At 37.9% G+C, this 21,161-nt stretch overlaps 1 protein-coding gene across 2 annotated transcripts in view; it reads left to right on the top strand.

Moving 5' to 3' along the window:
- The first annotated feature begins 1,052 nt into the window (after window positions 1–1,052).
- The window catches only part of SCG3 (secretogranin III), a 33,026-nt gene continuing 12,917 nt past the window's right edge, over window positions 1,053–21,161 (top strand). The window contains exons 1-10 of one of the 2 annotated variants that reach the window (XM_019730634.2): window positions 1,053–1,454; window positions 2,160–2,212; window positions 2,714–2,759; window positions 2,856–3,071; window positions 8,010–8,152; window positions 8,956–9,105; window positions 11,488–11,665; window positions 14,170–14,286; window positions 17,460–17,543; window positions 19,255–19,386. In XM_019730634.2, coding sequence (XP_019586193.1) covers window positions 1,364–1,454; window positions 2,160–2,212; window positions 2,714–2,759; window positions 2,856–3,071; window positions 8,010–8,152; window positions 8,956–9,105; window positions 11,488–11,665; window positions 14,170–14,286; window positions 17,460–17,543; window positions 19,255–19,386 — 1,210 coding nt within the window. In that variant the 5' untranslated portion in view covers window positions 1,053–1,363. The remainder of the gene's footprint in view (window positions 1,455–2,159; window positions 2,213–2,713; window positions 2,760–2,855; window positions 3,072–8,009; window positions 8,153–8,955; window positions 9,106–11,487; window positions 11,666–14,169; window positions 14,287–17,459; window positions 17,544–19,254; window positions 19,387–21,161) is intronic. The other variant, XM_074327743.1, reaches the window with a different exon arrangement.

Here is a 21,161-nt window from a genome sequence, read left to right as displayed (position 1 = left end):
AGACTGGTTCCCAGTATGCCGCAGTTGGAAGGAAAGGGTCCAAGCTCTTGTTTAAAAATCAGAGACCAAAGAGCTTGCTCAGCACTCTGCTCACATTAGTATTGCTTACTTTCATCATTTAAAAGTCATTTGATAGCTCCTTTTATGCAATAATCTTAGGCTTCTGAGAATTTTCTCAGAATATTCTCAAGCACCTCCTCGACCTAATTATGATGAAAAATGCTTTTCATTACTATACCCTCTCTTCAAGGTCTACTGGAACAGTCAGGTCTTTAGACATAACTGAATCCTGGGGAAGAATTTTGCAGAAGTGCAAGTGGTTTTTGTTGTTGTTGTTGTTGTTGTTGTTGTTTTGTTTCCCTTTTTGGTGATGGTGTTGGTGAAGGGAGAGCTTTACCCTTGGTGGGAAAGGGGAAATTTTAGAATGAAACTGGCCCTTGCGGTTGACCCACCCAGGACTGATGAGGACTTTCACTCTTAGGAGAACAGACAATGTATATTTTAGTTCCGTTTCAGTATCTACGAGAGTGAGAGTGTGTTGCAGTAATCTGACTGTTTGAAAGAATGTTCCTTGAATTTCCCAATTCAAAAAGACTCCATAGAGCTCAATGAAACACAAATAGGAGCACCAAAGGATGCTTGCTATGTCAACGCAAAAGGCAGGGCTTTGCTAAGGATTACATCCACCTTTTAGGTACAGAGGGTGGGATGGAAAGAAGGGACTCTGGAACAGATCCCAGAATAATTCCAAAGTAGAACACTTCACGCAGGTTACCTAGCTTCCCTTTACAGGTACACGGGCAGAGAAGGCATTTGGTCCTTGAGATAACGTTTACTTGGGAAATTAGGACAATGATGTCCAAGCTTACAGGAATCCAGGTGACCCTGAGCACAGAAGCAGGCTAGGACTGCGGCACAGAAAATACGCTAGCCGATATGTTGCCCCTCCTCCTTCCATTCCCGGGGGATTGGAGTGGAGTTGGAGTCACTGACGCCATCCCTTCCCGCCTCTGGTTCGCAGGGAGCATGCGCTTCCTTCCTCATTTCCTCTTAAGGAGGGAGCGTGAGTAAGGCTACGCCCTAGCCTACCCGCGGCCGGCTCCGCGTCACAGGAACTTCAGCACCCGCGGGGCGGACAGCGCTCTCCTCCACCTGAAGACCTGACTCCCGAGAGCTTTGAGCCTTTCTAATCCCATTACTCTAGAGCCGCGTCTAGCTCCACCGGCAGCTGGGTCCCTACCACTCTTCCTCCCCGCACCCACTCTCCTAGCTCTTCCTGTTTTTGCTCCTCTCTTTCATTCATAACAAAAGCTACAGCTCCGGGAGCCAGCGCCAGGCTGTTTCTGAAGCCAAGAGTGGAAGAATGGGGTTCCTTTGGACCGGCACTTGGATTCTGGTGTTGGTGCTTCACAGCAGTCCAATTCAAGCTTTCCCCAAACCGGGAGGCAGCCAAGGTACGTGGACACTTTCCTTCCAGCCCTCCTTTTATTTCGCCGCGAAAAGGTAAAGCTTGGCATAATCCATGAGCTGTAGATCACCTTGCCTGATTTTCTAATCAGATCATATCCATGCGTATTGACAGAGAAATCAGTTCGAATTTAGAGACAGATTCCCGCCCCCCTCACTTGTAACATGATAGAGCGATAACCTGGGTTGTTTTGAAAGATCTTATTTTGAAATTAGGAGGGGGTGGCTTTTCCGCCTAACAAAGAGGTTTGGTTGTGTGGGTTTTTTTCTTATTGTCTTAAAATCTTTCTAAAATACTCTATTCATAAAATGTGCAATATGTGACAAAAGAGCTTTTAATGTGCTAATAATACTAATCCAAATTATACTCTGTCTAGGTGAAAACAGCTGGTAGACCAAGTGTTAGAGATATGTATTAGATTTGTGGTCAGAAAAAAAAAAGTGTAATTCTATTAACTCAGGAAATACAGCAAGATAATAAGCAAGAGAACATTATAATCATTATTATTGTATAATCTTTGTATATATATATATATATATATATATATTTGTATATATATATATATTTGTTCCACACTCATCCAACAATAGTTCTCCTAATATTTGTTTTTCTGTTATGAAGATTTTATTTAATAAGAGATATATTGTATCTTTCCAATGTACAATTAAATTTATATTTGTTTTTATTCTAGACAAATCCCTACATAATAGAGAATTAAGTGCAGAAAGACCTCTGAATGAACAGGTGGGTCAAAAATAAAATTATAAATGCTATTTTATTTTAGTTATTATAACTTAATGTAATTATGCTATGACATTTTAGCCATTTTGAATTCACAAACTTCAGGAGATTAATAATAAATTGACAGAAATTAGGATGGGAAATATGATTTTGGTAGTATCTATGTCTTGACAGTTATATAGAAAGTTCTGTATAATACATAGGGCTGACTGTATAATAACTCAGTAAGCTCCACATTACATCCATTCTATTTTAAGATTACTTAATTTATCAGAGATTTACCTTTCATCAATACGATAGGAGATGGGAATTAATATTTATAGACCATCTGCCCTTTATTTTATCTCATTTAATCCTTATGACATGCTTTGAGATAGAAATTATTATCTACATTTTACAAACAAGAAAACTAAATCCCGTGGAGATTAAATCATTTAGCTGTCATATTTGGTAAGTGGTGGAGCAACTATTTAAAACCAGGTCTATCTCCTATTTGTTTCACAGATTGCTGAAGCAGAAGCAGACAAGATTAAAAAACCATACCCTCCAGGTAAAAAGAAACTATACTGATGTTAATTTAAATAATGTACGTTATGAGAATCTTAACTAAAATAGATGTTGTGGGGTTTGGGGGCCTTTCTTCCAGAAAACAAGCCAGGTGAAAGCAATCATTCCTTTGTTGATAACTTGAAACTGCTAAAGGCAATAACAGAAAAGGAAAAAATTGAGAAAGAAAGGCAATCCATAAGAAGCTCCCCATATGATAATAAATTGAATGTGGAAGATGTTGATTCAACCAAGAATCGAAGACTGATTGATGATTATGATTCCACTAAGAGTGGACTGGATCATAAATTTCAAGGTAAATGAGGAAAAAGAACTTTTGCTACCTATTTTCTCTAATTTGGAGTTTCCCATTATGGGTTAGAAGAAAGTCCTATATTTAAAAAAATATCTCTTGTACACTCATAATCCTTTACTAGTCAGGTCCAAAATTAAGATAAAGTCCAAATGTACTGATAATATGCAAAGCCCCAGCTCCCCAGAAGTCCAGATTTTATTTTCTCTTTAAAGTTTCCTTTACTGATGCTTTGGAAAAAATATTTTTGATCTACTGTCTATATTTTATGTTACTGAATTCATTTTAACTTTCCAATTTATTTTACAAGATCTTATTTTGACAAACAAAAATCATAATTCTCAAATAATTAAATCAAGAAAATACCCTCTTCTCAAAGGTGAACTATCTATTATTCCCTTTCCAGTGTTCTCTTTCCAGCTATAGCCTTTCTCCCTAAGTCATTGTAACCTTTTCATAGTTTCAGTTACCATTTGATATCCTGATGTCTCATATCACTAATACAGAATTTTCAGGGCTATAGACAGATTTTATATGCATATATAAATATATATTTAGTGAGATATATATATATATATATATATATATATATATATATATATATATATATATATATATATATATATATATATATATATATATAGTGCCAAAAAATGTATACACATTTTAAGAAAGGAAAACTATTAAAATCGTAATATTCAATATATACTGGTAACAAAAGACAAATACAAGTCATATTTGACTTCTGCAATTACAAGAGGTGCTCAAAGTGGTTACCATCAGAGTCCAGACACTTCTGATTACGGCGAACTATTGCTTGAGCAACGTTGACCAAAGTGTCCACTTGTATACAATTTTTTTGGCACCCCCAATATATACATTCTACTTACCTATCATCTTGTCTTGGAAGTCTCAGAAGCACCTCAAACTTAACACATCCAAGATTAATCTCTGTACACCTTACAATTTAGCCTGGTAGTGTGTTCCTTCTCTAGGAAAGGCACTACCTCTCACCCAATTTTTCAAGACAGAAATCTAGGAATTAAAGTATTTCTCTCTTTCCTTACCTCTCAAATTCTATTCCTCCAGTCACATCAATTTTCTCTCCTGTATCTCTCAATTTATTTCTCTATCTCTAATCACCCCCACCTTTTTCCAAGCTCCAATCATGCCTCACTTAAACGCAGCAAAATCTTCGAATGGATCTTCCAGCATCCACTCTGCCCCTCTCCAACTCATTCTTCATGTAGCAGCCAGAGTGATCTTACCAACACGCAAATATGAGCATGTCACTCTTTTGCATAAAACCCATTAATGGATTCCCATTTCTCTTCGGCTGAAAACCAAAATCCTTAACATGGCTTCCACAGTCCTGCATGGACTGGTTCCTATCTGCTTTTCTAGGTTTATCCAGCATACATGAGCTAATGGAAACCTTGTTCTCTTCCTTCATGGCACTTAATGCAGTTTGTAATTTTACATTCCTAAGTGTGATGACTTATGATTTATCTCTTTCTCCTAAACTAAACTGAATACCTCATGAGAAAAGAGACATTCTAGCCCGTGTCTGGATGCTCATGAATTCACTGCAAGAGTTGATAAATGAATGAATGAACAAATGAAAAATACACGAGTGAATAAATGAACTATTGTACCTAGGCATTGAGGAAGAGAGCATGTTTTCCATTCTGAGGACCAGTGCTTAGAAGTGACTACAAATTTTCTTATATGTCCTTATTCTGCCCATGGCCACAAGAGAATGATGCTGATTCTCTCTGCCAGAAAACAACTACCAATTAAATTTGACTTTTATAGGATATCATAGCCTGAGGAGATTTCAGAAGTGTGTTGTGCATGTAATAGGGTAGGGGAGATGCTTTATATTTTGACACCTTTCATATTACATCTCCTACTCAGGGCATTTGTTTTTTTATTCTTGAATTTGACTTTTTAACCTAAATTATTTGGATTAGAAATAGACACTGGGCATAGCTGCACACAAAACGGATTCAACCACGTTGACTGAACTGACCTTTTGATTTAATAAAATAAAATAAAAACAGTCTAATATCTGTTTGACTGAATTTTTTGGTCAAACTAGTTGTACATACAGGCAGAGGCACATGTCTATTTGTGATTTGACCACTAACTTGAGCAACTGATTTTAAATTATTCAACATTTTATTACCATCCCAAATGGGTTCTGAACTACCAAGTGCTAGTCCTGATGGCTCTAGGTTTCCCCTAGGAGTCATTTTAAGTCTACTTGTGATTATAGAGAAGATTCTTAGAGAGAAATGATTTATGAGTGAATTTCTGTTCTCCTCTCATACCCTGGAAACCCTGGAACCAGAGTGTTTGGTACCATCAAGGTGACTAGAGCTCAGAGGCATGCAGACACATCCCAGACGGGAGGGCGAGGGAACCTAACTTCCATTGGGTGTTTTCTCACCTTTAGTAAACCTCCAAATAGGCTTGAGCTGTAGAGCCCATTGATTCTCCTTCAGTATTTTCTGCAGCATGTGTGATTCAGGATTCTTTCAAGTTTCTTTTATGAAGTAGTGCTTTCAGGCCCCTGTGTGCATTCACCAAACAAATATTCATTGAACAATTACTGTATGTCAGACTACGAACTAGACAATAAGCTCTGTGCAATTAGGGACCGTGCCTACACTATTCATCACTCTCTTTCCCGTTCTGGCCCATATTAAGATTTTAATTAAAATGTATTCAACAAATGAATATCAAGTGCCATGTTAGATGCTGGAGATTCAAAACATAACCGGACAAAACGTAACCAGGCAGAACATGTCCCTTTTACCTTCACTTAGAATGTTGTAGCTGCTTTAAAAAGGTTATAAATGTTGAATTCATGTTTGGCTTCCCCGTAATTATCTGTACAGCAGGGTGAAATACCTTCCTGAGCATTAGATAAATCATTCTGAGTGATTCTGTCCATGTTAGAGGAGCCAGGGGAAATCAGTGGGAGGTAAGGAGCAATGCCCACGTGCTTGATTATTAACCCCATCTAGCAAAGCTCTGCTGGGGGGGCCTACGTCAAGACAGAAGAGCCATGCAGCGGAGGAAAAAGGCTACTCCTTCAGAGTGTTGCTAATGTTCTCCCTGTTGGGAAGTACATGAGCTGAAAAGCAGTCATCTCATTTACTTCCTTTCCCACATATCCCTTGGGATCTGAAAAAGGACGAGTATTGGTTGCCTGCGGAAGCTACCAATACTCTTCCCTTTTCAGAGCCTAAGGGATAAGTGAGAAGGGAAATAAATTCTTCCACCCCTGCATAGAGCTGGCCCGTTTCTGCTCCATCTATTCCCTAGAGTATGACTTGCAACCCACAAATGGAAAAATCAGACCTAAATGATAGTGAGTTTCTGCTCCTGAAAAAAAAACAGATGATGGACTCAATTTTCAGCCAGGAGAGGAACTGATTTTATGGGATTTTTCTTAGGGCTTTTGTGTTCATTAGTCACTCTGGTTCAGCGGGCTCACAATTCATGGGTTGGCCAGCAGCTCTGCAACAATATACTGTCAGAAACCTTCCAGCCCTTTGTGCATAACCACCCCACTCATTTTCCTTAGCTTCTTTCCAAACAAGAAGATAATCTGCCTGAGGCTGCATATACTTTCATCTCCGTAGAGTCTGAGACAGACCGTGGAAGAAATTCCTTGTTTGAATCCCCTGAAGCCATGAAAGAAAACTGTAAACTCAAAATAGAAATACTAGGTTCTTCTTTCTTTGAGTGGATATGATCAGAATTAGAGGGGCAGAATTTGGCCAGGGATTCAATGTCTATTTTCCTTAGAAGATAATTGCAGTTCCTTTATTTCAGGTACAAATGCACTGTCTGTTATGACACTACATTAACTTTCATATAATACTTTGTAATTTAAAAGTGCTTTTAAACCTTATTATCTTCCTTTACAGTAGAAGATATATAAACATAGATAGATAACAAGAGGTATCACGGGCTAAAATTCTGATCTTTCCAACCTGCCTAGATATGACGGGGAGTTCAGTGCCTTGTAAACTAGCACATACAAATATACTGTTCCATGTGGTATAGATTGGAAAAGACCAATTGACTCCTGGGAGTTCTCCATGGAGGAGATGCAATGCTTCCTTGCCACCAGCCCATCTGCATCCTCCTTTTCCCTCAGGATGGGCCCTTGCTTTAGTCTGAAGTGGTGCTGCCAAATGTGTTCCCAGGGGATGCCAAGGGTACATATTTGCAATCTTCTCTGCAGAGATTCACATAGATTCACAAATGTGCAAATTTGTTGTCACATTTTAAAAGTTTAAGTTCCAGGCACATAAAATAAGTTCCCTATTCTCTGGAAAAAGAGGCTTGTCACATTAAGCTGCCTTATGTAAAGGCACTCTAACACATGTTCACTTAGAAGTAAACATTTATTCCAGGTAAGTCATAAAATCTTCAGCACACACTTTCTGATTCTGGGTGTGAGGCAGATTCCTCCACCCTCAGCCCAAGAGTTTGTCTGCAAAGCGAGTACATGTGTGAATACTACTAATCTACTCCTTGCATGGAAGTGGAATATCAAATTATATAACATATAGAAGGGTGCTTTGAATAATATGGAATACTACATAAGTGTGGTGGACTATAAAAATAAAAATTATAATATTGTTTGTATTATTAATGATAATAAAAAATGGAGAGGCCTTTTTTGTTGACTTCAGATATTCCTGCCTCTTATAATCACATAAGAAGCTTTCAGAATTTCCATGATCATCCTAGGTTCTTAACTTGAAGTCAAATTTTATTTCAAACCAAGAGTTTGTATAGTCCAAGCACCACCATAAATCTATTCCAAACATATCTGAGTGTACAAGAACAAGGCACAGATTATAAACCTAAAATGATCCACAAGATAGGTCCACATGAAACTGTGATTACTCTGTCTAGATGATCCCGATGGCCTTCATCAGCTGGATGGAACGCCTTTAACCGCTGAAGACATTGTCCAGAAAATTGCTACCAGAATTTACGAGGAGAACGACAGAGGAGTATTTGACAAGATCGTTTCTAAACTCCTGAATCTTGGCCTAGTAAGTCACATGTATGGGAACAAACCAAATTCTTAGTACAGTCTGGAATATGCTAAGAAGCCACGCCACTTGATTCAAGTAGTGAGATGTTTATAATGTAACTACTTTATACTAGGCACCATAGGTTTTGAGGATAAGTAAGACACCATCCTTTCCCTCTGGAAATTGATAGTCTGTCAGAGGAACTAGACAGTGCATGCATGCAATCTGTGTAAGAACCATAAGATCAGTTCAGTGTGCCAGAGGATGGATTATATCCAGTTGAACTATAAGGGAAAGCTTCAGAGGAGGAGGTGTTTGAAGTGAGCTTAGAAGGATGGTTAGGATTTAACCAGCAGAAGTAAAAGATGTGTGAGGTGAGAAAGAAATAACATGAGCAAAGTCATGCAACATTAGGGAAACTAAGCAGTCCTCATTGACCCTGCCTTGGCTAGGCCCCCAGCCCGGCACAATCCTGGCAGGCTTTAATAGGGTGGTTAGTATGGGTTACTTGGCCATGCATGCCCAGCAATGAGGGTTGAGAAACAACCCTCAAGATGTGTCTCAAAGTAAGTGTTCTGTGAGTTGCAACAGACAGGACTGACCACTTGCACGGTGAGTCCAAGGCATTTCTTTCCAGGAGAGCTGGTCAGTCACTATGATCGGCCTGCAGGTACGGAGGCATAAACAAGGTTGTCCAGAAGAGGGACCAGAAGGTTCTCTTGTCTTCTAAAAATATGTATTCAGCTACAGAGTTTAGTCTAGATGTTTTTATCATAAAAATGGGAATAACATTTATATGTGTTTTTGACTCTTTATAACAGATCACAGAAAGCCAGGCACACACACTGGAAGATGAGGTAGCAGAGGTTTTACAAAAATTGATCTCTAAGGAAGCCAACAATTATGAAGAGAAACTCAATAATCCCACAAGCAGGACTGAGATTCAGGCTGGAAAAATACCAGAGAAAATGGTAGGTATATGTGAATGTATATGCGTACGTTATGTATATATATATGTATACATGTGCATGGATGTGTGTATACATATTGTATATAATTAATATAATTAATACAATCTGTGTATAATTAGTACCTCACTTGGTGCCAAAGAAGATTCAGGGTATGTGACATTTTTAGCCCACTTAAAATATATATTCATGAAATACCACTAAGTTAAATGATATAAATGAACTCTACTTTGAAAATAATTTGGATACATGTTATATTACACAGAAAATGTTACATCTTATACTCTACTGTATAATAACATATAATATTATGTGAAATGGTTAGTGCACGTGACAACTATTTATATAATCTCAGTGTACTGAAACCAAATATTTCGCAGCCCTTTTGGTATCCAACTTCTATTCACCATGGATGTCATCTGCCCCTACAATCCATCCCCCACAAAAAACTCAGTTGCTTTGATCCTCTGCCTCACCAGCTTTTATATTCCCAGGAGCTGGTTGCCTGATGCTGACTCTCTGTTCTACCTCGCACTGACTCACCTGCTCCTCCCTCTTTTCATTGGTTCAGAGCTTATCTGTCATCCTTTACTTAGACCAGTCATTCATTCTTTCATCTTGCTGGACTCGTTGCCTCTTCATCTTTTCTTTAACCTCAGCAAAGCTGCTGAAATCTTTCTCTCCTCCTTGAATTCTCTTTAAAACTCTAGATGGAGCTGACCACAGGAATATATCAAACTCCTCACCTCCAATTTGATTTTCTCCACCAGAGCTCCCAACCCTGTGTCTTCTCATCCCGTTCAAAATCCTATCCCAAATAGAAGGAAAAAGAGAATACAGGCTTATATAATCCTGTTTTAGAGGAGGCTAGAAAATGGAAATTGGGTCTGGATTTTCTTTACTAGATATCCTAAAAGCTCTCCTTGGCTCTCCCTGCTTTCAATCTCCAGCAGCTGCCATCTTTTTAAACACCTTTGGAAGAACCATCCATTCCAAAAAAAGCTTTCTAAATTCATCAAAGAACTCGTGACTTTCACTCAAGCTTACCAATCTAAACTGAAACCAACATAGCTATTTTTTGTGATTGATCCTTGACTCCAAATATGTATGTACTGCTTATTTCCATGTCTTCTACCTGTTCACTCTGTTACCTAAATGCATCAATGCATATAAAATGCAAGTGAAATATTCTTTTAGTAAATATTGACTGAGGTACCAACTATGTACCAAGCACTGGGGATATAATGCTCATTTAAAAAGACATAATTCCTGCTCTCATGATGCATAAGGTCTAAAGGAAGATGTAGATGGTCTTTAAATAGTCATGTATTTTCATTACAACTGCATTAAGTGATCTGAGAGAGAGAGAGAGCTAGAGAGAGAGAAAAGAGGAAAGGAGAGGAGAGGAGAGGAGAGGAGAGGAGAGGAGAGGAGAGGAGAGGAGAGGAGAGGAGAGGAGAGGAGAGAAAAGAGAAAGAGAAATGAGAGCTGATACTTGGGAGGTGTATCCAGGCCAGACTAGGTAGGACTTTATGAGACGTATATGGATTCTGATCTTTATCATAAGGATGGAAAAACACTGAAGGAATATAAGCAAAAGAGTTACATGGTCAGGTTTTTAACTCTGACTATAAATGTGGAAAACGCAGTACAGGGAACAGATTGGAGATGGGTGGTCCACTAGTTAGAAGGTAAGAGATGAAGAAGCTTGGACCAGAGTGTGTAGTGAAAAAAGAGAGAAATGTACAAATTTGGGATAAATTTTGAAAGTAGGGCCAAAAAGACTACTGATGGGTTGAATAGAAGGAAAGGAAAAGGAAGAGAGAGAAAAAGGCTCATAAATTCTGTCTAGTTCACTAAACGGAGAATGGTTCATTAAGATGAGGAACACTGGGCATGGATCAGGTCTGGAAAAAAGTCTGTATACCCTTCTAGACATCCCTTAAAACGTCACCCAGAAATCTCCCGGTGTGACTGCTCTAGTGGTGGTAGGTATTCTGACAAGCACCATCTCTTTTGGTAGATTCTGCGAACTCAAAACTCCCCTCCTCGGTGAAAGGCAGTTTTACGAGGAGACACTCATGAGGATTGATGGAGGGGAACTTGGCCAGAGCAGGAACGTAGAAATTCCCTGTCTATTCTCCCCTGAGCAGGGTCCAGGGTCTTTAGGTACAGCTCCTGTCTCTAAGTCCCAATGACTTTTCCACGTGACTCAATGCCCACCTGCATACCTAGAATAGGGTGTGACCTGCAGCAGCTTGCAAAGGAGGAGGGTTTTTTGCACTTCACATTCGAGGACACTACAGAGGAAAAAATCAAGCTGGCATGTCATTAGTTCTAACAAACTTTATTTTTTATTGATTTTTTTTTTTATTCCTACGGGAGACTCCAATGGCAGCAATTCAAGATGGTTTCACTAATGGAGACAATGATGAAACAGTATCTAATACCTTAACCTTGACAAATGGCTTAGAAAGGAGAACTAAAACCTATGGTGAAGACAACTTTGAGGAACTCCAATATTTCCCAAACTTTTATGCATTACTGAAAAGCATCGACTCAGGTAAAAACTGTGTTTTCTGACCATGTGGAACAGAAACAGTAATTCCAGGAAATGTGTGGGTGGTTTTACTTTCTTCCTGTTTTCAGTTTCCAAATGCAACCCTCAATGATATGTATTGTGACCTTGGGGAAAATAGTTCACATCAATTTTTTCAGAAGAAGTACACCAGTCGTGGAAATATTTAGGAAAGGATAGTCAGGAAAGGTGGGGTTTCTGGACAGTTTAATCTTCTTGTTGACAGAGGGTTCATTTATTTGTTCAACAGTTAATGAACATGTGCTACATTCGTGGTCCTGGAGTGAATCTTGTGCAGGTGGGGAGATGAATCAAGCAGTGTCCCCACCTGATCCAGTTCAGCCTCAACTCCACTGCGAATCTTTTATTTTTTAAAAAGGATTTATTCATTTTCCTTTCCTAATGGGAACAGTGTGTGGAACATAATTTATCATTTTATAAATGACTCAGAATTTTGCTTTTTAGACATTTTCAGTGTCAGTCTTCAAATGCGTCAGAGTGACATAAACACTGGACTAAAGGAGGTCAGGAACCCCAAACACACTTGGAAAATGATTTGTGTGTTTTTTAAAGTCTTTAGTTTTAAAGCCTTTAACTGTCTTGCTCTTTTCTCTTATATGTGCACCAAAGTAAGTTAACTGATGATTTCAGTTCATGTTTACTTTTGGTTAACCTGTGAGGAGAATAATATTGGGCAAATTTTCTGTTGTTATTGTCTAGACAGATACCACTACACTGCCTTAATGGCTTCTCTCGCCCTGTTTAAGGCTTCAGCCTCAGAATGCTTGTAATAAACATTTCTGTAATTGTAACATATTTCCCCAAGAAATTACCTTAGAGTGAGTTTTCATTTCTGGAGAATATCCTTTGTCCTTCAATTCCAGACATTGACCAGATGGCACCAGCCCCTCTGCTGGTGTCTGCAGGGCTTGTAATCTTGAGGGTCCATTCTGAGCCATCTTGCCCCACTAGTTGGCAGATGCCCAGCTCAGAACCTTTGTCATCCCGGTGACTCACTTCTTCTCAGTGAAGAGCATCAGCATGACACCAAATATTTATATGGATGTGACCTTGAGTAAATAATGGAATGGCTGAAGTTGTTATTTACCAGTCCTTTTGTAGGCTCTCTCCCCAACCTCTTCTCCTACCTTTCCTCTCTCCTAATCTTGTGATTTTCATGGTCTTTTAAAGATTTCACTGTATGGGATGTGTCTTATTTTGTTTTTTAATCTTTCAGTTTCTCTGACCCCATTCCATATTGCCTTTATTTTTATGGACTTTTAATTTAAATATTTACGCTGAAGTCTTTGATAGTTCCTGTCTTTCTCACCCAAGGTCTGAACCAATTGAGAAATAATAAAGCAGGTATAAAATCAAAATATCTCTGAGACTGGTGAAGACTGGGTTGTAGAACTGAGCTTAGTATGAGAGTTGAGAGTGGGCTTGCTCCTTCCCTGCTCCTCAGTCTAGCTCTTGAAAGAGCCAATCCCAGGGATAGTTTGAGTCTGCAGATCAAATGCTTTTCTCAGGTGCCTTCCACTGTTCCAGGAGAGGAGAGAGAAGAAAGATTCCAAATCCCATTGGTAGAGAAATATAGACCAATGGCTATTGCCTACTAACCTCATGTATAGGGAAGATGAAAAGATGGGAGGAAAGACTATAAGTATGTAGAGGAAAATCCTTCATAACACCTAAAAGAATAGGGAATTTGGGTTCTCCTCTAGCATCTTAGTTTTTCTTTTCTTCAAAAATGGAAATAGATTTTTTTCTGATTTTAGAATTAATACGTGTGTACTAAACTACTACAGAATCGTTGGCCATCTTGTTCCAAACAGATGCAGAACACTATGTTAAATATGAAGAGTTCCCAAGAAGCTGGTTACTGGTTACTGATGGGGAGGAGGAATTGGGAGGAGGAAGAGAATGTTAATTTCACCATTATTTACGATACTGTTGGAATAGTGTTATTATATACATCTATACTTTAAAATGAAATAAAGTATAGAAAATAATATATACTACTGTTAAAGATCAACCTTACATTTAAAAAATGAAGGTACATGTGTGTTCTTATCTAAAATATTAATCTTGATTAATGAACACAAGTCGTTCTGGCCCTCAAAAATGTACAACCCGAGTGGAGAGAAAAGTTGTTGGGTCACCAATCTTCTAACCTTCCTTTTGAGTTCATATTATCTCAGGTCATAAACTGTCTCTATCATCTACTCTATTAATAAAATATTTTAGATTAAAGTAAATCTTTTCGGAGGAGTTATAATTGTCCATTTCTGAAAAAGTTCAGTATTCCTGTACATTGTCCTGTATTCCCAATAAAGTCTTAGGCTTTTTGTAAATTAAATATATATGGTTTTAGCTATAAATATAGGGAGAAATATTTCAGTAAGATGCCATATTTCATAAACTGACATTGAAAGATGAAGCTATACTCCACTAGTTTTCTTTAAAAATTATTTTGTTCTTTTATATAGAAAAAGAGGCAAAAGAGAAAGAAACACTGATTACTATCATGAAAACGTTGATTGACTTTGTGAAGATGATGGTAAAGTATGGCACAATATCTCCAGAAGAAGGTGTTTCCTACCTTGGTGAGAGTCCTATCTGTTTTGTTTTTATTGTGGTTAGTTTCCATTGTCCAAAGTGATTAGGGATTGGGCAATAATCACTTCACTAATATGATAGTTTATGCCAAAATAACCTGAATCATCTGGGTAACCAGAATTGCCCAGCTTGATAATATATGCAAATAAAATTAACCAGAAGTGTTCAACTCTTTATCTTTATAGATCCAATTAGAGTACAAACATTGCACATTTGTTATATTTTATCTTCCTAACACTCTAATAATCACCACATAGATAACTTTATTAAAATTTGACTTACTGTTTTTCAATTGTGTTTGAATGGTTAGGACTAAAAGAGTCTTGATTTTAACCAGTGAGGTCTGTGTGCGGTAAGGAGGAAAGAGCACTGGACTGGCATCAGAAGTTCTGCCTCAGACCAGCTCTGTCTTGTGGAGGAAGGCACTCTCCTTGCTGTGCCTCAGTTTCTGCATCTATAAAGAAAAGGGCTTTGTTGTCAATGGCTGGTAAACTACTGCCCAAGGACCAAATCTGGCCCATCACCTGTTTTTGTATAACACACAAGCTAAGAATGTCTTTTATATTTTGAAATGGTTGGAAAAAAATCAAAAGAAGAATAGTGTTTTGTGACACAAGAAAACTATCTAAAATTCAAATTTCAGTGTCCATAAATGAAGTTTTGTTGGAACACAGCTGTGCTCATTTGTTTTAGTGTCTCTGGCTGTTTTTGTGCTGCAATGGCAGAGTTGAGTAATTGCGACAGAGACCATATGGCCTGAAAAGCCAAAAATGTTTACTGTCTGGCCCTTTACAGAAAAAGTTTGCCAACCCTTGATTCTTGGAACTTTATAAATAAGCTTGGACACTCTTTGATTCTGCCTGTAAGTTGTTGTTTTAAAGCCTTTTGTTTTCCTGCTTGATTTAGCTAATCAACAAATACCATGTATCCCTCATGTTCTTTGGGCAAGATGACTTCATGGCCCCTTACTCTGATCTCTGATGAGGGAGGGAGAATTAAACAGAAAAGAAAACCTACTAGGACAGAGTAATCTAGAATTATTTTGTATGAACTCCATTTTTTTCCTACATGAAAATAGTTTTGCTGTTTTTTTCTGATATAAAAGAGCATATTCGTTTTTTAAAATCAGTCAATGCAAAAAAAGAAAGTAAAAAGATCGCTCATGCCAGCATCCAGGTAACATTTTGATTTATATCTTTTCAGATGTTTTTCTCTGTGTGTGCGCACACACTTGTATACGTATGTCATTTTTTCCTTTTATTTAACCAAAAATGAGTTCATATTACACACAGTGCTTTGTGGCCTACTTTACTCATTTAACAGTAGATCAAAAACATTGGTTCAAATCTGTCACTATTTCATACCAAGAGCCTGTGACTCAGAACTTCCACACTTAAGTCATTTATCCTATGGAAATAAATTAGAGATGGCACAAGGCTTATGCACAAGGTAGGTATTTCCACTGCTGTTTATAGCTGTGTTGCCCAATATGGTGGCCACTAACGACACATTGCTGTTAATATTGAAAGTAATTAAGAGTAAACAAAATTCAAAATTTAATTTCTCATTTATACTAGGCACATTTAAAGTGTTCAGTTGCCACATGTGCCTGGTGGCTACCATATTGAACAGTACAGAAATGAATATTTCCATCATTACAGAAAGTTCTATTGGACAACACTGGTTTATAGGGAAAAAAACAATGAAAATAACCTAGATACTCCACAAGAGGAGAATATCTAAAATAATTTATTAATTTATTCTTATGTTGGGCTATTTAATTTTAGTTTTAAATTTTTGTATTTTTAATAATTGTATATGTTTATTACATATACAATGTAAATATTGTTTATAAGGATTAATGACAGGATGAAATGTTCACGATATACTGTTGAATGCTTAAAGCCATTTAGAATGTGACATCAATTTTGGTGTTAAAAAACAGATACACTATTAGAAAGTTGGAAGGAAATATACCAAAATACTATCAGAAAGAAAACAAAATGCATCACACAATAGAATACTGATTTTCTTCTCAAAAGAGGCCTGAGGGGAGGGTGGAAGTAGGAGTTTACTTGGGGAGAAATAATACAAAGTTACAATGGAATCTTTATAGACTAATTGCAAAGAAGTGCTTGTTTGCAAATAGCAAAAAAAGGCCTGCTGTATTAGAGAGATGGATATGTGGTTGGTTGAATAACTGAATACAAAGAGTGTGGATTCTAATGCATTGTCTACCTTGAGGTGGTCATAGTCTAGATTTCTGTCTGGTAGCACCTATATGATGTTACTCCAAAGAGCAAAGTTAGGACAAAGGCAAGGATACAGATTTCATCTTGATAGGAACAGGGAAATTCTCACCCTTAAGACTACCTAACAATAGGACTGGCTGCCTCATGAATTAGTGAGGACCCTAAATGATGGAAATCCAACTCTTTGGCTTAAGCAATAAGGAAATTTAATTGCCTCATGTAACTGAAAAGTCTGTGTTTGGGGTTGGTGTGGCTTCAGGTTTGTGAAGTTTACCTATCGTGTGAGGAGTCTATTCCTCCCCATCTCACAGCTCTGACTTTCCAGACAATCTGCTCCCTTATAGAAACAAGATGGCTAGCACAGCCTCAGCCTCACGTCCTCACAGCACAACAATCCTGGTGGGAAAGAGCCTTTTTCTCCCAATGGTTCTAGCAATGAATCTCATTGGCCTGACTTGAGCATATGTTTCTCCTTGAACCAATCACTGTAGCCCAGGGGATGGAAGATCCTGAGGAGCCAGGCCTGGGTTGTTCAGACCCATTTGAGTCAAATGTGCTGAGTGGGAGAGGTCTGTGTTCTCCAAAAGAAAATCAAGTAGGCAAAACCATAGGTGTCCATTATAGGTTTCTGCCCTGGATGTGTTCTGGCAGTGCCACAAAGATACAGAAGGGACTTCTGCAATTAACTGAGCAGGGGACCGAACTTGAGGATCTCAAACAAAATGCCTTTCAGTCCCGAGAGTCTGTGATTCCTAGAAATAAAGTCCATGTCAAAGCATCTTACTAGCAGTGTTAACATTGTGGAATTGCTCTTGTGATATTCCTGGTGAGGTTTAAACAGTTTTTAGTAGAAGTTTGATAGCATCTTTCAGGAAATAAAATTGTATTTCTTCCCCTCCTCCCTCCAGAAAACTTGGATGAAACGATTGCTCTTCAGACCAAGAACAAGCTAGAAAAAAATGTTACTGACAATAAAAACAAGCTTTTCCCAGGTATGATTAATTTAGCTATTTTTCCTAGCCTTTAGCACAACCACCCTGTTGAGTGGTAAGTAATAAACCTCAATAAATGTTGATAAAGAATTATGGATTTCACAAAGTTGTTGTTTTTTTAATTAAAGATTATTCGGGTGACCATTGTTAGTAAGATTTCACGTTTTAACATCTGAAATCCAACGATGGGATTAAATAGCCATACCCTTGGCTGTTTTGTGGCCAGTCCCAACATAGAAATCTGATCTCAAGATGCATTGAAAAGAAATGTATGTCTTTACTGAAGATTCTCAGGAGATGGCTGGTGGGAAACGGAGAGGGCTACATCACAAAACTGAGCAATTCTTCCTAAAATTCTCCTTTAGTTTTTAGTTGTTGTTTTTTTTCCCAGATAACTTTTCCAGACTATTGTCCCTGGTCATCTGTCCGTTCTCTGCTGCCCCTTCCACTTTCTCTCTCCTCCCAGGTCTTCTCTCTTCTCTGGGATAGTCTGCCCCTAGTATGATTTACCCTTTCAGTTTCTTCACTTCTGCATCTGTACCCATCACCCTGCTCACCTAGGCAAACCCCACCAAACCAATCTATGCAAAGGAGCTTCCTTTCAGGGGGGAGGGAAGAGCAAATAAAGAAAAGATTGCAAGTTCTTATACCTTAAGTTTGTGTCCCTATCACAGAAGTTATGACATATATGTGATGGCATAATATACAGTCTTTTAAAATGATGTTTTGAAGTAGTTTTTAATAACATGGAAACATCCTCCCATCATGACGTGAATGACAAAAGCAAGCAACAAAATTGTGCCACAACTAAGAAAAAAATTATACATCAAAAAGAAAAAAAGAAATATAGACCACAGCACTGGTTGTGGATGTTTTACATAATGACACAATAACTGATTTTTCTTTCTTTCCTATTTTTTCTGTATTAGTAATCCTTTTATTGAAAAAAACCCAGCTTATTATTAGGCTGCTTGAGGCTCCTCAGTTTATTGACAACAGGAATGCATTACAATTGTTTTCAAGGGGTTACCTACTTTAAGGTTTATGATTTTTTAATTCAATATAGGAGTATTAGAAGGAAATAGTGCTATTTTTAGGGGACAAGTGAGCAAGGGTTATCCTTTCTTGACAGCAAGGGTCCAATTCTCTACTTTGCCTTGGGGTGACGAGGGCAAGGGAGTATGAAGAAAGAGGCAGATGGAGAAAAGCTCTTCCACAGCCCCCAGATTCTTAGGTGCTACTCTGAGTAATAGTGTGTTCTTCAAAATACAACACCAAGGAGAAATTGGGCAACTACAGTTATTTTCCTTTGGAATCAAGACTCAAATCTACGTTGGGATCTGACATAGCCTACTTGATTGCCTACATTGATTAAAGTAAGGACAATAACTCACTCTCTAATGATACAGTGTGACAGAAGGGAAAGAACACTAAACCAGAACCCAGAAAGCTGGGGTGGGGGTGGGGAGGTCAGCTGGTCTGCTAACTCAGCGGGTGACCTTAGGCACATTTCTCCCCTCTCTGGGCCTCAGGTTCTTCTGCTGTAAAATGGGGAGGAGCAAGTTGGACTAGATAATCATTAAAATCCCTTTCACCTCAAAAAATTACCTGACCTCAAACTGTACCTTTTCAATAAAGTTTGTTTCTATGTTAGGAATTAATTAATAAATAGGAAATAGGGTTATAACAACAGTGCACAATCTGATTACAGCACCATCAGAGAAAAGTCATGAAGAAACAGATAGTACCAAGGAAGAAGCGGCTAAGATGGAAAAGGAATATGGAACCTTGAAAGATTCCACAAAAGATGATAACCCAATAGGAAAAACAGATGAACCAAAAGGTATGGAATTGATAGCTGTAGGTTGGCAATGAAATCAGGGAATCAAAAACTTTCACTGCACCTGGAAGAGTGATCTAAAAGTCAGGTCCCACCAAATCTGAGAAATTAACACCATCTGGATAGAAAAGATTCAGCATATGGTATCTTTATATGAATAGCAATCTTTTTTTAATGTTCTTGAGTCTCCTGGGATGGCAAATTGGTTTTATCTTTCTGATTTTCTTTAGTGTCCAATGGACTTTTGTGCTTGGGGAGGAATATTCACAAACATTTGTGCATTGTTCACTGTCCAATTTATACTCTTAGGAATATATTAAGCAATATTTCTGTAAATGTAATTGATATTCCTCTAATAGTCACATACTACATACTCAGCAAAGTCATCAAAATTTATGGATTTAACAAAGCAAATTTCCTTAATCCTTTACAGTGATTGCAACCTGACAAATACTTTTAAGGACTTGATTAAAAATCACAAATCAAATGTATCAAATTTCCTAAAATAACCTAACTACCTTAAAAAACATAAAAACCACATATTAAACTAGTCCAATAGTTACAAAACATATGTTTTTATCTTTATTCTTACACATTCCTGGGGTCCGAAGTTTACTCTGCTTTAGTATGCCTACGTGATACAAAATTTACATTCTCCTAGGATTTTAGAAACTTTACCATACCCTGAAAGAAAGAAGACTCTGTGAGTTTGCAAGTTCTTAGTTGTTAACTTTAATTTCAGGTCAGGATGTAGGATTTGGTTGCATAGTCCAGTGATTCAAGCCTCTTTTATTACAACGCGTGCTAGTTACATCATGGAAAATTTATATTCTTGTCTCTCAGACAGATACACTTTTTCTGAAACTCATTGTTTTTACCAGAAGTCGTGAACAGATGGCTTAAACCTACTTTATTTTTCTGTCTTTATGATACATTGACCTCTTTGGTATAAGTGGAACCTTATCTGTGTCTTATCAGTAGCTCATTAGTAGGGTCATCTAGAGGTTTTTTTCCCCTATAAGCTGAGGGAGTGGGTCATTGCTCTCCCTTGGGGAGTGGGCATGACATTCAGCTGATCTATCACCTGAAAACACACCATTGGACTCTCTTTTCATTGTTTATGTATAATCATTGATGGCAATGAGCTGATGGACTTTGCTTATTCTTTGCTATAGTCTTATACAAGGCCGCAGAGCTGATCCTGCTCATGGTATAGCTCTTAATTTTGAAGGAACTGCTTGGCCCATTTGCAAGGTCCCACTCTTCCCTGCTCATACAGATAGAAACAGGTTCACTCCATACTTGATAGACCCATGCTCAACAGTGTGTGTGTATTAAGTAGACAAGAAACAGACTAGCTATGTACTCAATACCTTGTAACTAAATAACAGCAATAAAATTTCAAACTAGTTCCCTTTTATATTACTACTGCATTTAACACTTTATATTACCTTTTTCCATTTATGTATCTTGTTCTAGTTGATGATGATGATGATTTTATGCTATATGGGTATAGCTTGGGCAGTAGGAGTCCCCCTGTTTCTCTTTTGTCTTCTTAGCAGTACATTCAGTGGATTTAAAAAGCATCTTTGCTCTCTGACAACAACAGGATATTCTAGACCCCCTCTGCCTCAAGACTTGAAATCAATTCCCCTTCAAAGAGTTCTGGTTCCTTTTTGTAGAAAATATAGAGATCTGATCCTGGGTTACATGGGTTCAAATGAGTGGTGATGTTAGCCAAAGGTACTGCTTCCATTTCAGTTCCTGGGACATTTTTG

The sequence above is a fragment of the Rhinolophus sinicus genome, linkage group LG03 (assembly GCF_036562045.2).
Source record: "Rhinolophus sinicus isolate RSC01 linkage group LG03, ASM3656204v1, whole genome shotgun sequence".
Taxonomy (NCBI): Eukaryota; Metazoa; Chordata; class Mammalia; order Chiroptera; family Rhinolophidae; genus Rhinolophus; species Rhinolophus sinicus.
Note: the sequence above shows the minus strand (reverse complement) of the source record. Positions and strands in the feature narration are given on the sequence as shown.